The sequence below is a fragment of the Antedon bifida genome, chromosome 8 (assembly GCF_963402885.1).
Source record: "Antedon bifida chromosome 8, ecAntBifi1.1, whole genome shotgun sequence".
Taxonomy (NCBI): Eukaryota; Metazoa; Echinodermata; class Crinoidea; order Comatulida; family Antedonidae; genus Antedon; species Antedon bifida.
In genome coordinates this window covers 21,232,050-21,246,433 of record NC_136233.1, presented here as the reverse complement: position 1 = coordinate 21,246,433, position 14,384 = coordinate 21,232,050, and the positions used below count along the sequence as shown (strand labels likewise).

The following is a 14,384-nucleotide window of genomic DNA, read 5'->3' as shown; positions in this document are numbered from 1 at the left end:
CAAATTTACTCGTTTTCTATATGGTTCCAAACGAAATGGCGTCACCGCGTCGTTGTTTACTTGAATCTCAGAAATCAGTTCTAGGTCGTATACAACTATCGACCAATACACTAAAGTGCTGTTTTCACCCAGACTAAAACATCTGATGAATTCCGGGCACTCAAACGTGGGTGGAGTATTGTCTGAAAGATGATGTATATAATATGCAAATTACATCAATACTGACAAACTCGTCATCGTCGTCGTCGTCACCCAACGCAAAATGGAACTCTTTCAATTCCCTATCCGAGCACCAAGCCCCGACAACGTGAAGTTATAGAATGGTATTTTGTGACGACTATCTGCGAAACTTAATAAGATATGCATACATATCCAAGTGCATCGCATGCGTACAATTGTATTACCATGACGTCACTCTTAGTCGGCGTCCTGGTCGTCGTTAACATCGTCTTATTTTATGTTCAAAGTGCCGTAGTTATTTTTATATGGATGTGCATACGGAATTTTCTCTTCGTCAACTAATACAGAAACGAACAGAGCAAGAGACCAGAAAAAAATTGCTTCTAAACAATTTTAATTTATAACTTGTTAAATAATACAAACCGCTGTGTACAGTATCTGGCTAAAAGTCTTTTGTCTTCAAATCTTATGAATACATTGACACATTTCATAATATATAACTGATCTCTGTCTATTTATGTTACTGCGATCAACAAGCAAATTTCTAACTATGTCAGCTTTTATATTGCGGACAAAAGTTGAATTATTATTTTTAATTATTCTTATTAAGCTGAAAAAACACGCCTATCATCTAACTAGTAAAGAAATCACCATACCAAAGTATACTTTAGAAGGCTTCTACTTGTACTGTGTACAAAGTAGTAGGCTATATTTGCCTTACATAAGTATCACTACAATTTATTTTATTTATTTATTTTATGCCGTTAATTTAGAGATAACTTGCCTATAACGAGAAAGTACAGTTTGCATGAATTCACATTTCCGGATTCGTCTTCTGCCGTAAACTCCACTTCATAAGGAGGGTAGAATTTTGGCGCGAACACATCGCCAGACTTGTGTGATGACTTAACTATCAGACGACCTCCGCTGTTGTCAACAATTGTAGGATCTTCCCACCTAACGGAACTCGTGTTAACATCTGAATCAGTAGCAGCTCTAACAATGCCGAAGTACGTATCGTAGTAATTTGTAATGTTCGTTGGGCATTCTATAATCGGAGGTTCGATGTCTAGAATAAAATAAACAACATACTATACGATTGGAATGCAGAAGAAAAGGAGATTCGAAGAAGCACGTGGTACATGCATTATGTGAGATGGAAGGGGCTCGTGTTTGCCAATGGAGTAGACTGTGCATTAAGGCCGACTTGAAATAGAGCCTACATTTGTCTTTTATTAACTTACCTATGACTGTGAAATAAATGTAGCAAGATTTGTTATTGCCGAACAGATCAGTTGCAGTCATGTGTACAGTGTACGGTGGAAACTGTCGCATCGGAAACGTATCACCTGATGTATAAGGGAAGCTTTCCCACGTGACCAGATCTTGACTGTTGTCATCAACGTCTGGAGGATACCACGTGACTGTTGCGTATGGATGGCCATAATCAGTGACGAGGCGATGAAAACCAAATATTTTGTCGTAATAATTGGAGAAATTACTCGGACATATAATTGATGGACGTTCGTTGTCTGAAATAACAATTTTTAAAAGAAATCTAAATTTTGCTGTGTTTTTAGGAATTTAAACAGATATTTTGATCTCAGTATTTGCGAAAACTCACCTATAACTGTAATAGTAAGCAGACAGGTACCATTGTTGCCAGATGTGTCTGTCACGGTGTATTCAACTTCAGTTACACCGATAGGAAAAAAGCCATGTTGAGCAAGGGTGATATTTTCGTCATTTAATGTAGTGTTCGTAGGTTCAACTCTAGAGTCGTTAGACATGCAGTAGCTGACAGCAAAATTATCGTTAAGTGTGATGTTCCAGGAGAATAACGCAAACCTTGAACCGTCGTCTGTGTAGTGTTCTAAGTCAGGTAGACATTCAACTGATGGACTTTCCCAATCTGTTTTTAAACAAAGAGAAAGATAATTGACAAATTATTTTCCCTAAAGCTCTGTTTACACTATCAAACTAGTTCGACAAAAAAGTTTTATGTGCCTAAATATGGTAGTGATATGCTCAAATATGGTAGTGATGTGACATCATCATGTTCATATATGGGCACATAAATTATTTTTGTCACATAAAGTTTGATAGTGTAGACCGGACTTAAGATTAGTTTTGAATGATTTGGGTAACACCAATATTTCTATTTCAAATAAAGCTATCTAACATGACTGTATTTTGAAAGAAATGGAAGGTTGTTTTTCGAGGTATGACTTGATTTGCTGCCATCGATTATGAGAAAACCAACGACTCATAAAAAGCGTTACAAAGATTTTTCAGAACTTGAGTTTTCTGAGTGAGCTCTGATGTTTGCAAAATTGTTTACCGCCCTCATGTCGTACTTCTCGGTTCTCTATCTAAATTTTTCTAGTATCATAAGAAAACGATGTGATACAATTTACCATACGTGACGTCTGTATCAAGCTAACCCTTAGCATGATACAGGCACTTTGATACCCGTGAGATGTTGTATTGTGAATTTAGCCTATGAAACTGGATTATACTGTCATACATCAATAAGAATAGTTGACCTACCTTCGACTGTAATATAAAACGAACAATTTCCAACGTTGTTATCTCTGTCAATCGCAGTGTACGTTATTTCATAGGCAGAACTTCCTGCCAGAAATTCATCACCAGAGTTGTAATTTGAACTGATGGAGACGACAGTACCACTGTTGTCTGTGACGTTCGGTTGTGGCCAATACAATCGAGCACTTCTGGAGGACACGTCAGTGAAAACTGACCAAGAAGACTCTGAAGTTCTTTTAACCATGTTGTTTGAATGCGATGGACAATGTAAAACTGGACTTTCAATATCTAAAATTGTAAAAAAAAAAGTAGAATTAATTTGAGTATGGTCAATATGGGCAGCTATTATGGCCAAAATAAGAAAAAATGTCATTACCTGTAAATGCATATACATCTTAAAAACAAACATCTCCCGTTCGCAATAATCTACTACTGCAAGGTATGTAAAAGCTAAAGGAGCGTTAATATTGTGGCAATTTATTATTTTATTATTTCTGTATTTTTGGTAATCATAACTATAGATTAATATCCTACCAACAACTGCAAAGTGTAGAACACATTCCTCAAAGTTTCCTGATTGGTCCGTTGCCCGTATTGTAGTCGTGTAAGGTGGAAACAGTCGCATTGGATAAACATCGCCGGATTTGAGTGGATAACTTGTGATATTGGGTTGAATTCCGCTATTATCTCTGGCAACCAAAGGAACCCACGTGATAGTGCCGTTAGGACTCCCTGCATCAGTATGAGCATGGATATAGCCGTAGTAGGTTCTATAGTAATTTGAAGTTACCTCGGGACACTGCAGTTCGGGTGGTCCATCATCTGTTAAAAAGAGAATTCTTTGTAGTTTTCATTAATTATAGTTACTAGATGGTAGTGGGCCCACAGATGGTTCTTGAATACATAGTCATTTTCAGCGTTAAAAAAATGGATTTCAAATGTACGTATCGCAGAACAAATTTCATTTACAGGAACGAATAAATAGACACGGTGATCTGTGTTTTGTATGTAACATTAGGGTTGAGGGATGGGGAAGAGGGTGGGTAAAAAGAGGGACAATTTTTAAATATATTCTTTATCCATTCAGTAACGAAATAATAATTGTTTTCATGTTATACAAATAATATACCACTAAACACAGTAAAACATTGCGATTTAATACTTTGTTGAAACTGTCACCATCATAGTCAATTGAAATAGTAGCCTATATAGCACATGTAACGATACACCACTACGACGATTATATTTTTTTTAATTACAGTAATAATTAATACAAAAGTTGAGAAGCAATAGTAGTAAAGCTTATTTGTATAGGCCTATGTCTTTATATAATGTAAAACAGTTTGTAAAAAACACTTTTATTCGAGGCAAATCGTAAATTCGCTTTAATCGTCAATAAATGAATAATTATCTAATACAACTTAATTAGTAGGCCTAATGGTTTTCAGTTGTTTCTTAGAGCCAATTCATACTTAATTTGGTTTCTTAACCCACCAAAGTAGGCCTAGTTCTGCGTTTAGGGCATGTGATCCGTACTGTTCCCTATCCTATACTGGCTTTACGACGCTAATTATACCATTGAGGGGGTGGGTGGTGGTTTAACTGCAATAATAATGTTGATTGTACAGATATAGACGGCGACTGAAAACGCTAGCTCATTATCTGTTTAAAAAAAAAAAAACTTATATCCAACCTCTGCAGCACAGATTGTAAAAAATGGATCGAATTTCTGTTATGGGTGTACTTGTCTTTTGTGTTATTACGACGCCTTAGGGAATAAACACTTGTGGAAGAGAGATGTTCCATTTATCGCAAATCAATACTTTTGTATAAATGTATATTAATAATCTATCAAAATAATATCGTATACCACGATCGGAAAACACCCCTATTTGGGGCAAATCGTTGAACCTAAATGAAAGTACGAACCAACTTTATATACCATCGAGTAAAAATTCTAGAAGTAAGGCGCGATTTACCGAATTTTGCCCTTACGTACATTTATATGTTTATAAATCTTATATAACTCCCCTTTACCACTTGCTTGTTATGATTGTAAATCTCTCATAGACATCGGAAACTTCCAAATGCCGAGGCGAGTATGTACTGATCATGGAGGCATGTACTGACATCGGAAATTCCCAAATGGCAAGCCAAGTATTACTGTACTGATGTCAGTACATATTTTATATATAACTTTTCAACAAATTTATATTCTTCTACTTTAACGGTCGTTTACCGTACTGTAAAATGTAAGTAATCTCGGATAATTTAATAACAAAAAATCCTACCGATAATAGTTATATTAAAGATGCATTCAGCCTCGTTTCCAGCATAGTCTTCTACCCAATACCTCACAGTATAGACGGTTTGCTCTCCATCGACCAATTCAAAGTGTTGACTTGGAACACTATATGTCTTTTCTTCTGTCTTGATGCCAACATTATCATGTGCTATTGGTTCCGTCCAACTAACTTCCTGGTACCTGGAATAAGTTTTAACAATCCGGTTGCGTGGACAATTACTTAATGTTGGGTTCTGCAAGTCTTTTAATGCTTGTATCAATAAAAAAAACAACAGTAAAATAATAATTATTATTATTATTATTTCATACGCATCCAACAAATTAACTCGCCAATTACAGGATAGATGGAACTATTTTATTTTATACTTTGTCGTGCTTATAAACTAAGTCTCATTTGAGGCTTATGTAGTGGAGTTGAAAGAGTCGTGAGTTAAAACCCTGGCACCAGGTCTGGATTGAGCCCTGGACCTTGGGATTGGAAGGCAATTAAAGGTCAAGGTTGATTAAAACAAACTCCACAGAGCTGCTCTTTATTTATAATAATGTAATGACCAATCGGTACTTTGTTTTGTTTTGCCAAGACCTCGCTAATCACCTGGGTCTCTGAAACTTACTCTTTTCACATACAAATCTGTATGAATGATAATAACACTCGGAATGACTGGCCCAATTACCAGTAGAATAACTATTGTACCTCGAGTACAGCATAACAATACAATTTCCAGGACTGCTATCTATTAAACAATAATCAAAATAGTAAATTAAAATTTCGTTACAACACATTATAATAACACAGACTATCGAAACTAGTGTAGTGCATGATTACGTCATTAGAAACAGAAATATGAATATCAGTATTTACTATGCGAGCCTGTTGGGGCACACCCTATGATTCATCTTGTAAAGAAATGGAATAAGATCAATGAGCACAATCTAATACTAGTAGTAGGCTTACATCTGCTTAGTTTAGTCCATTTATATTCATTGTCCGTTAAGAATATCCATGAGTCTCCTCTTATACGATTTTTAATATAGTTGTTCTCTGCATCACTTTCTATAGCGGCCAAGTCTGCTCCATAATTTTGGCACCAACTTCTTGCACTCTGCCATCTCTTTGTGCTTGTTAGAAATCGATAACAGCTTCCTTCAAAGTAACTCCATGATGAATCGCAGCTGCCTAGATACCGTGTAAACAAATAAAATCAATAAATGAATCGCATAATTAATAAGGAACCAGTTATGTCAACAAATAAAAAGACTGATTTTTTTCCCAAAATAATTGACAAAATTCGGTGTTTTTAAAATTCAATAAATATTATGCGATAAGTTGCTATTGTAGCCTATAAAACATAACATTAAACAAGGCCATATACATGGCTGCAGTCGGGTGCTTAAATTTGAGTTAGTTTTTACCGACCGAATTAGTGAGCTAAAAAAAACTATAGGCCTACCGGTACCCCAAAAACACCCAAAATTAAGGAAAAATTCAATGATTATTCATAATATTCTTTTCAAAATCACATTTCCATCATCTACTATCATTATATTATGATCAAAATTCTTCAAAAAGTTCGGTATATTTGAGAAAATCCCAATTTTGAACTAGATTTAATTCGTCACTATGACGAATTATAGGTTATATGCATTGATTTAAATAAAGATAATTGAATTTTAAAAGATATATTGACTGATTGATTTTCTCAGAATCTTTAATTATTTATAATATATGATAGGATCTAGCTAATGTAAATACAATAGCCGGTATCACAATAAGATCAAAGATCCCTCTGCGTATAATCTCATAAATCACATTTGTTACATAATAAAGACATAAGTTACTTGTTATCTTGATTTCATTATAAATCATGTGTATAATCTATACACTAAGAAATAAAATTGAACAAACAATACGGATAATACAAAAAATCTTATATCGTTTCGTTTCCCAAGGTGAGACTCGAACTCGGTACCTTGACAGCCATAGACACGAGCACAGACCACCGAGCTATACACAACTGACTAAAAAATGTAGAAAGATTCCCCCGTGTATTTACTATGCAGTAACCACTTTGGTGCAGATAGATTATTACATACCGCAATGAATTATAATTTTTTACTATGATGACATCTTTAAAAATTTAAAAAAATGATGCACTGTCAAACTATATACTTTTAACTTTAATATATGAACTTCTTAAGAAAGAAAGTTAATGTTAAGTTTGTTATTTCGGCCTAAGAAAATGTCAAAATTTGTTTGATTGTCGAAATTAATTTTTTTTAATTCAATATGCAATTAATGATGACTTAATCAACTTTTGTTCTCTTAATTTGATAATAAATCATACATATGATACATACACTTCAAGAAAATGAAATAAAAAATAGGTGTTCCCCAGCATTCTGACGATATATATTAATTTTAAAAATTAGCATATTTTCACTATTCTGTTAACTTATACGTGCGTAGCCTGTCACTTTTGACGTGCTTGTATAACGCAATTTCGAGTTGAAAAGTGAATCAAATATAATGATATTATTAAAGAAAGGTTGTAAAACAGAAATCGGGCAAAAAGAGTGCGCATTAACGTTTAACGCGCAGTGCGCGTGCAAAATTCTGCGCACTCGTGGCAATTTTTTAAACGCTTAAAATTGCCTGAAACGTACTCTAATTTCATCGAAAATAAATTTTGACAATTTTAAAACTTTTAAGCGCGCGTACGCATGCGTTATATGCGCTACGCACGTAATTATATTGCCATATGATGAAATATGACCTGAAATTTATGAGTACCAAATTCTGTTTAAAAGTGATTCATGCTTGTGAAGATATGATTACAAACGTGATTTCGTTAAATCGCGCGTAGACCGCGTAATTTATGATTGCGCACCGTGAAAACATAACCACATCGATTCCTGGCCATAAGGAATATACTCTGAAAAATTGACTTAGCTAGATGAAACTGATATCAAGATAATTCACGGACAAAATAGTGCTAAGGAAAGAATAAATAAATAAAGATCCTGACAGAATCAAGAGGTTATATGCATATCATGCATATAACCTAATTAGCGCCTAATGTTTTTTTACCAATTATACTTTCAATTGCGATTTGTTAAGACAAAACATTAAACATAATTGGTTAGATGTACAAGTCAAATTGTACTGAACAATATATTTATTGAATATAAAAACTTTGTTATTAATTTAACAATACTTATATATATGGCCCAATCCCGTCATGACAGACGATAACCTCAGGTCCAAAACATATATATTAGTCAATACTTAGTGCTAACATTAATATATATATTTATAGCTGTTTATTTTTGTTTACTTATTATTATTCAGTTTTATTGTGAAGATTATTTATAATAAACATACTATTATGAATGAATTTAAAAATGTTTTTATCTGCAATAATAATAATATTTTCTCCTTACCTGTCGACACAGTAACACTAACAGCAGTAATGAATAGGACAAAGAACAAGTTTTTCATTCTGTCACTTCCAACTCCTAGTCGCAACAACTAATGATAAAGGAAACAATGAGCGTATAGTACTAACAACATTGGAAATTCCAGTGTGCAGTGAATTCCTTTAAATTTCCTGATTGTGCAAGATTGCCGATCTTGTGACGAAGAAGCATGTGAACAGCTTTATTTTGTTATTTTAGGAGTAGGAAATTATTGAGTGTGTGAAATGTCTGTTTAAGTCATATTACTGCACCCGATAATACTTATTGACTTACCATGCTGGATATGTGGTAGTGTTGTGGCGCTAGGTACTCTTCGTTATGCATGATTAGTTTATAACATCTATTACGTAATGTACCGGTGTATATTAATATTTACAAACTGGCCATCGTTTTTCTACAAAGTAATTTTTATTTTAATTAGAATTCCAGACAGCATTATAGTAGAAGCAACACAACATATTTATAAAAGTAAATGTATTCGTAATCATCAGGTACTACTAATAACTATATGATATATAACAGTATCACATTTTCTTTCCATTTAAAGGAAAGAGAAAGTGCAATTGTCTTTGAGAATTCAACTAGCTGCGAAACTTAATAAGATCTGCATACATATCCAAGTGCATCGCATGCGTACAATTGTATTACCATGACGTCACTCTTAGTCTACGTCCTGGTCGTCGTTAACATCGTCTTATTTTATGTTCAAAGTACCGTAGTTATTTTTATATGGATGTGCATACGGAATCTTCTCTTCGTCAACTAATACAGAAACGAACAGAGCAAGAGACCAGAAAGGAATTGCTTCTAAACAATTTTAATTTATAACTTGTTAAATAATACAAACAGCTGTATACAGTATCTGGCTAAAAGTCTTTTGTCTTCCAATCTTATGAAGACATTGACACATTTCATAATGATCTCTGTCTATTTAAGTTACTGCGATCAACAAGCAAATTTCTAACTATGTCAGCTTTTAAATTGCAGACAAAAGTTGAATTATTATTTTTAATTATTCTTTATTAACCTGACAAAACACGCCCATCATCTAACTAGTAAGGAAATCACCATACCAAAGCATACTTTAGAAGGCTTCTACTTGTACTGTGTACAAAGTAGTAGGCTATATTTGCCTTACATAAGTATCGCTACAATTTATTTTATTTATTTATTTTATGCTTATGTCGTTAATTTGGAGATAACTTGCCTGTAACGAGAAAGTACAGTTTGCATGAATTCACATTTCCAGATTCGTCTTCTGCCGTAAACTCCACTTCATAAGGAGGGTAGAATTTTGGCGCGAACACATCGCCAGACTTGTGTGATGACTTAACTATCAGACGACCTCCGCTGTTGTCAGAAACTGTAGGATCTTCCCACGTGACGGAACTCGTGTTAGCATCTGAATCAGTAGCAGCCCTAACAATGCCGTAGTATGTATCGTAGTAATTTGTAATGTTTGTTGGGCATTCTATAATCGGAGGTTCGATGTCTAGAATAAAATAAACAACATACTATACTATTGGAATGCAGAAGAAAAAGATATCCGAAGAAGCACGTGGTACATGCATTATGTGAGATGGAAGGGGCTTGTGTTTGCCAATGGAGTAGACTGTGCATTAAGGCCGACTTGAAATAGAGCCTACATTTGTCTTTTATTAACTTACCTATGACTGTGAAATAAATGTAGCAAGATTTGTTATTGCCGAACAGATCAGTTGCAGTCATGTGTACAGTGTACGGTGGAAACTGTCGCATCGGAATCTTATCACCTGATGTATAGGGGAAGCTTTCCCACGTGACCAGATCTTGACTGTTGTCATCAACGTCTGGAGGATACCACGTGACTGTTGCGTATGGATGACCATAATCAGTGACGAGGCGATGAAAACCAAATATATGGTCGTAATAATTGGAGAAATTACTCGGACAGATAATTGATGGACGTTCATTGTCTGAAATAAAATTTTTTTAAAGAAATTTAAATTTTGCTGTGTTTTTAGGAATTTAAACAAAGATTTTTACCTCAGTATGCGCGAAAACTCACCTATAACTGTAATTGTAAGCAGACAGGTACCATTGTTGCCAGATGTGTCTGTCACGGTGTATTCAACTTCAGTTACACCGATAGAAAAAAAGCCATGTTGAGCAAGAATGATATTTTCGTCATTTAATGTAGTGTTCGTAGGTTCAACTCTAGAGTCGTTAGACATGCAGTAGCTGACAGCAAAATTGTCGTTAAGTGTGATGTTCCAGGAGAATAACGCAAACCTTGAACCGTCGTCGGTGTAGCGTTCTAAGTCAGGTAGACATTCAACTGATGGACTTTCCCAATCTGTTTTTAAACCAAGTTTAAACCAAGAGAAAAAGTATTGACAAATTAAAGCTCTGTCTACACTATCAAACTAGTAAATAATGTTTTGTCACATAATGTTTGATAGTGTAGACAGGGCTTAAGAGTAGTGTTGAATGATTTGGGTAACACTAACATTCCTACTTCAAATAAAGCTATCTAACATGACTGTATTTTGTAAGCAATGGAAGGTTGTCTTTTGACTAAATACGCTCTCATCAATTATGAGAAAACCAATGACTCATAAAAAGCGTTACAAAGATTTTTCAAAACTGATGTTTGCAAAATTGTTTACCGACCCCATGTCGTACTTCTCGGTTCTCTATCTAAATTTATCTAGTATCATAAGAAAATTATGTGATACAATTTACTATATGTGGCGCCTGTATCAAGCTAACCCTTAGCATGATACAGGCACTTTGATACCCGTGAGATGTTGTATTGTGAAATTAGCCTATGAAACTGGAGTATATTGTCATAAAGCAATAAGAATAGTTGACCTACCTTCGACTGTAATATAAAACGAACAATTTCCGACGTTGTTATCTCTGTCAATTGCAGTGTACGTTATTTCATAGGCAGAACTTCCTGCCGGAAATTCATCACCAGAGTTGTAATTTGAACTGATGGAGACGACAGTACCACTGTTGTCTGTGACGTTTGGTCGTGGCCAATACAATCGAGCACTTCTGGAGGACACGTCAGTGAAAACTGACCAAGAAGACTCTGAAGTTCTTTTAACAATGTTGTTTGAATGCGATGGACAATGTAAAACTGGAATTTCAATGTCTACAATTGTAAAAAAAAAGTAGAATTAATTTGAGTATGGTCAATATGGGCAGCTATTATGGCCAAAATAAGAAAAATGTCATCACCTGTAAATGCAAATGCATCTCAAAAACAAACATCCCCCGTTCGCAATAATCTACTACTGCAAGGTATGTAAAACTAAAGGCAATTGTGGCAATTTATTATTTTATTTGTCTGTATTTGGTAATCATAACTATAGATTACTATCCTACCAACAACTGCAAAGTGTAGAACACATTCCTCAAAGTTTCCTGATTTGTCCGTTGCACGTATAGTAGTTGTGTAAGGTGGAAACATTCTCATTGGGTAAACATCGCCGGGTTTATTTGGATAACTTGTGATATTGGGAGGAATTCCGCTATTATCTCTGGCAACCAAAGGAACCCACGTGATAGTGCCGTTAGGACTTCCTTCGTCAGTATGAGCGTGGATGTAGCCGTAGTAGGTTCTATGATAATTTGACGTTACATCAGGACACTGCAGTTCGGGTGGCTCATCATCTGTCAACAAAGAACAGTTTAGTTTTCGTTGTTAGTGTTTAAGACCAGTTATGACTAGGACTAAATTTAACATATTTCTCTCTCTTTTGCATGGTTTTTTCCTAAATGTAGAATTGGCGTAGGCATATCTCGTGTACTCCTCCATTCACTAATTATAAAAAAATGAGATTTAAAAAAATATATATATAGATACTTATTTTAACGGTCATTATTGTAGTGTACTCTCGGTTGAATTATGAAAAAACAAATACCATACCAATGATAGTTATATTAAAGATGCATTCAGCCTCGTTTCCAGCATAGTCTTCTACCCAATACCTCACAGTATAGACGGATTTCTTTCCACCCACCAATTCAAAGCGTTGTCTTGGAACACTATATGTCTTTTCTTCTGTCTGGATGCCTTTGTTGTCATGTGCTACTGGTTCCGTCCAACTAACTTCCTGGTATTTGCCCTGAGCTTCAACAATCTGGTTGTTTGGACAATTTCTTAATGTTGGGTTCTCCAAGTCTGTTAATTTGTGTATCGATAAAATAATAGTAAAAACTTAACAAAAAGATTAAATTTTACACACTAAAATATTCCTGGTGTTTGAGAGATAAGAAACCACATTTTTAGACGAAGGTAAAATATAATAACTCTTTTTGTTGTGTTATTTTATACTACAGTACTGCTTTTGTTTTCGATTTTAAAAAGGACTTTTAAAGTAAGCCTTTAAATCTAATCACTTTGTGTTCTGAATTGCAGGAAATAGTCTATACAAAGTCTTGTCAACCAGATTTAGGACTTAACCAGTGTTCCTTAAAATTCCTTTGTTGTGAATGCCCATGTTTTATTTTCGTACATTCTGGAACTCGAAGCCACAACTCCCCACTAGAGTGGTCATAAATGTGTATATTTTGTCATTTTCTCAAAATGTCTTTGAAATGGAATCACTGAGAAATGTATGTGTTTATTTGTTGAAAATGATAGCAACCATCTGAAAAGGAAATTTAAACTATCAAAACATACCTTTTGGAACATCACAAATAACACTAGCGTCTTCGGAATGGCCACAATTGTGATTCTTAAATCCATTATTACGGCATCTTCTTATATCAGTTTCATATCCTGTACACTGAACATCATCGTACATAATTGGACCCAACCCCTGGCCAAATGCAGCGCTTTGCGGGGCTCCAGTTGCGTCTCCGAAACCTAATTGTCTACACACAACTCGAGCGTCTTTTATATCCCAATAATCATCACATATTGTACCCCATTCTCCACGTATTCTCCAACTATTATATACCTCAACTCGTCCCTCATAGCTATTTCCGCCACCAACAAGTCTTACTGTTGTAATAAACATGAATAAAACCTTAAACCAATTACTTGGCCTAAGTAGATTCTAGTAAGAAAGGTCATCCAAGTGTATTTTTATTAAATTATTATTTTTAAAAAACACAAAAGATGTTCTTAGAAATTCAAATCTCATGTAATTGTTAACTTTAGTCCCATAAGGAATAATTCATTATATGGTCTATCTACTATAGCATTGGACATTAACTTTAAAAAAAGGAAGTTTACTCAAATGTAAACACATTTAAACGTCACTTATAATTTAAACTTACGTGTAGTTACAATATTGATCATTCTTACCTGTCGAGGACGCAGTAGCACGCACAATGAATAGGAAAAACAATGGAGTTTTCCAGTGAGTTTTCATTATACCCATACCAAGTAATATCTAATGGTAACTAGCAAAAATGAAATTTTGGAAAGTCCAAATTCAAATACATTCATGGAAGCTTCCTGGTTGTGAACCACAATATCTGTCACTCATATTTTGGTATTGTTTGGAGTAGGAAATATTGACGGTATGCAATATCTGATTAGTAAATCATCTACGATTAGTCTCAATTTCAGGCTCCATACAGGACATCAGACTCTATACATTATGCATTGAGGTAACATGCACAGACCACATTATGGTCTTAGATGTACATAACAAACCAACAACAGATATTACTAACTGTAAACATAGGTATTTTAATTGATGCTTGGCTCCTGTTGACAAGACAGTAAGGGGATATTTCAGTGTAGCATTTTGAGATTGATAGTTTGCTGTTATTTTTATGATTCCGTAACGATAAGATTGTGATGTTTTTGAGATCGAGTCTTCAGTAGCTGTTATCAATATACCTGTTTCTTTGTAGATAGTATCAAAGT

General features: G+C 34.6%; 2 protein-coding genes across 2 annotated transcripts; both read right to left on the bottom strand.

The window, feature by feature from the left end:
* Positions 1–585: 585 nt before the first annotated feature.
* Positions 586–8,900, bottom strand: LOC144850707 (hyalin-like). The gene is made up of 10 exons (XM_078708101.1): positions 8,783–8,900; positions 8,474–8,561; positions 5,988–6,209; positions 5,647–5,766; positions 5,019–5,282; positions 3,262–3,549; positions 2,731–3,015; positions 1,805–2,092; positions 1,425–1,712; positions 586–1,249 (listed from the first exon to the last, which is right to left on the bottom strand). The coding sequence occupies exons 1-10, from the start codon at positions 8,831–8,833 to the stop codon at positions 945–947; spliced, it is 2,199 nt and encodes a 732-aa protein (XP_078564227.1). The 5' UTR covers positions 8,834–8,900; the 3' UTR covers positions 586–944.
* A 416-nt stretch (positions 8,901–9,316) lies between these two features.
* Positions 9,317–13,881, bottom strand: LOC144851062 (uncharacterized). The gene is made up of 8 exons (XM_078708583.1): positions 13,815–13,881; positions 13,185–13,508; positions 12,429–12,683; positions 11,885–12,172; positions 11,367–11,651; positions 10,557–10,844; positions 10,177–10,464; positions 9,317–10,001 (listed from the first exon to the last, which is right to left on the bottom strand). The coding sequence occupies exons 1-8, from the start codon at positions 13,879–13,881 to the stop codon at positions 9,697–9,699; spliced, it is 2,100 nt and encodes a 699-aa protein (XP_078564709.1). The 3' UTR covers positions 9,317–9,696.
* Positions 13,882–14,384: the final 503 nt, after the last annotated feature.

What these genes read in the sequence shown, in the direction of transcription:
- LOC144851062 (XM_078708583.1), bottom strand. Translation starts at nt 13,881, where the DNA reads ATGAAAACTCACTGGAAAACTCCATTGTTTTTCCTATTCATTGTGCGT. An exon ending in TATTTGTGATGTTCCAAAAG is followed by an intron (nt 12,684 to 13,184) that starts GTATGTTTTGAT and finishes ACAAATTAACAG; the next exon opens with ACTTGGAGAACCCAACATTA. An exon ending in CATTTATTTCACAGTCATAG is followed by an intron (nt 10,002 to 10,176) that starts GTAAGTTAATAA and finishes ATTTTATTCTAG; the next exon opens with ACATCGAACCTCCGATTATA.
- LOC144850707 (XM_078708101.1), bottom strand. Translation starts at nt 8,833, where the DNA reads ATGCATAACGAAGAGTACCTAGCGCCACAACACTACCACATATCCAGC. An exon ending in ATGGACTAAACTAAGCAGAT is followed by an intron (nt 5,767 to 5,987) that starts GTAAGCCTACTA and finishes ATTGTTTAATAG; the next exon opens with ATAGCAGTCCTGGAAATTGT. An exon ending in GTTTTATATTACAGTCGAAG is followed by an intron (nt 2,093 to 2,730) that starts GTAGGTCAACTA and finishes GTTTAAAAACAG; the next exon opens with ATTGGGAAAGTCCATCAGTT.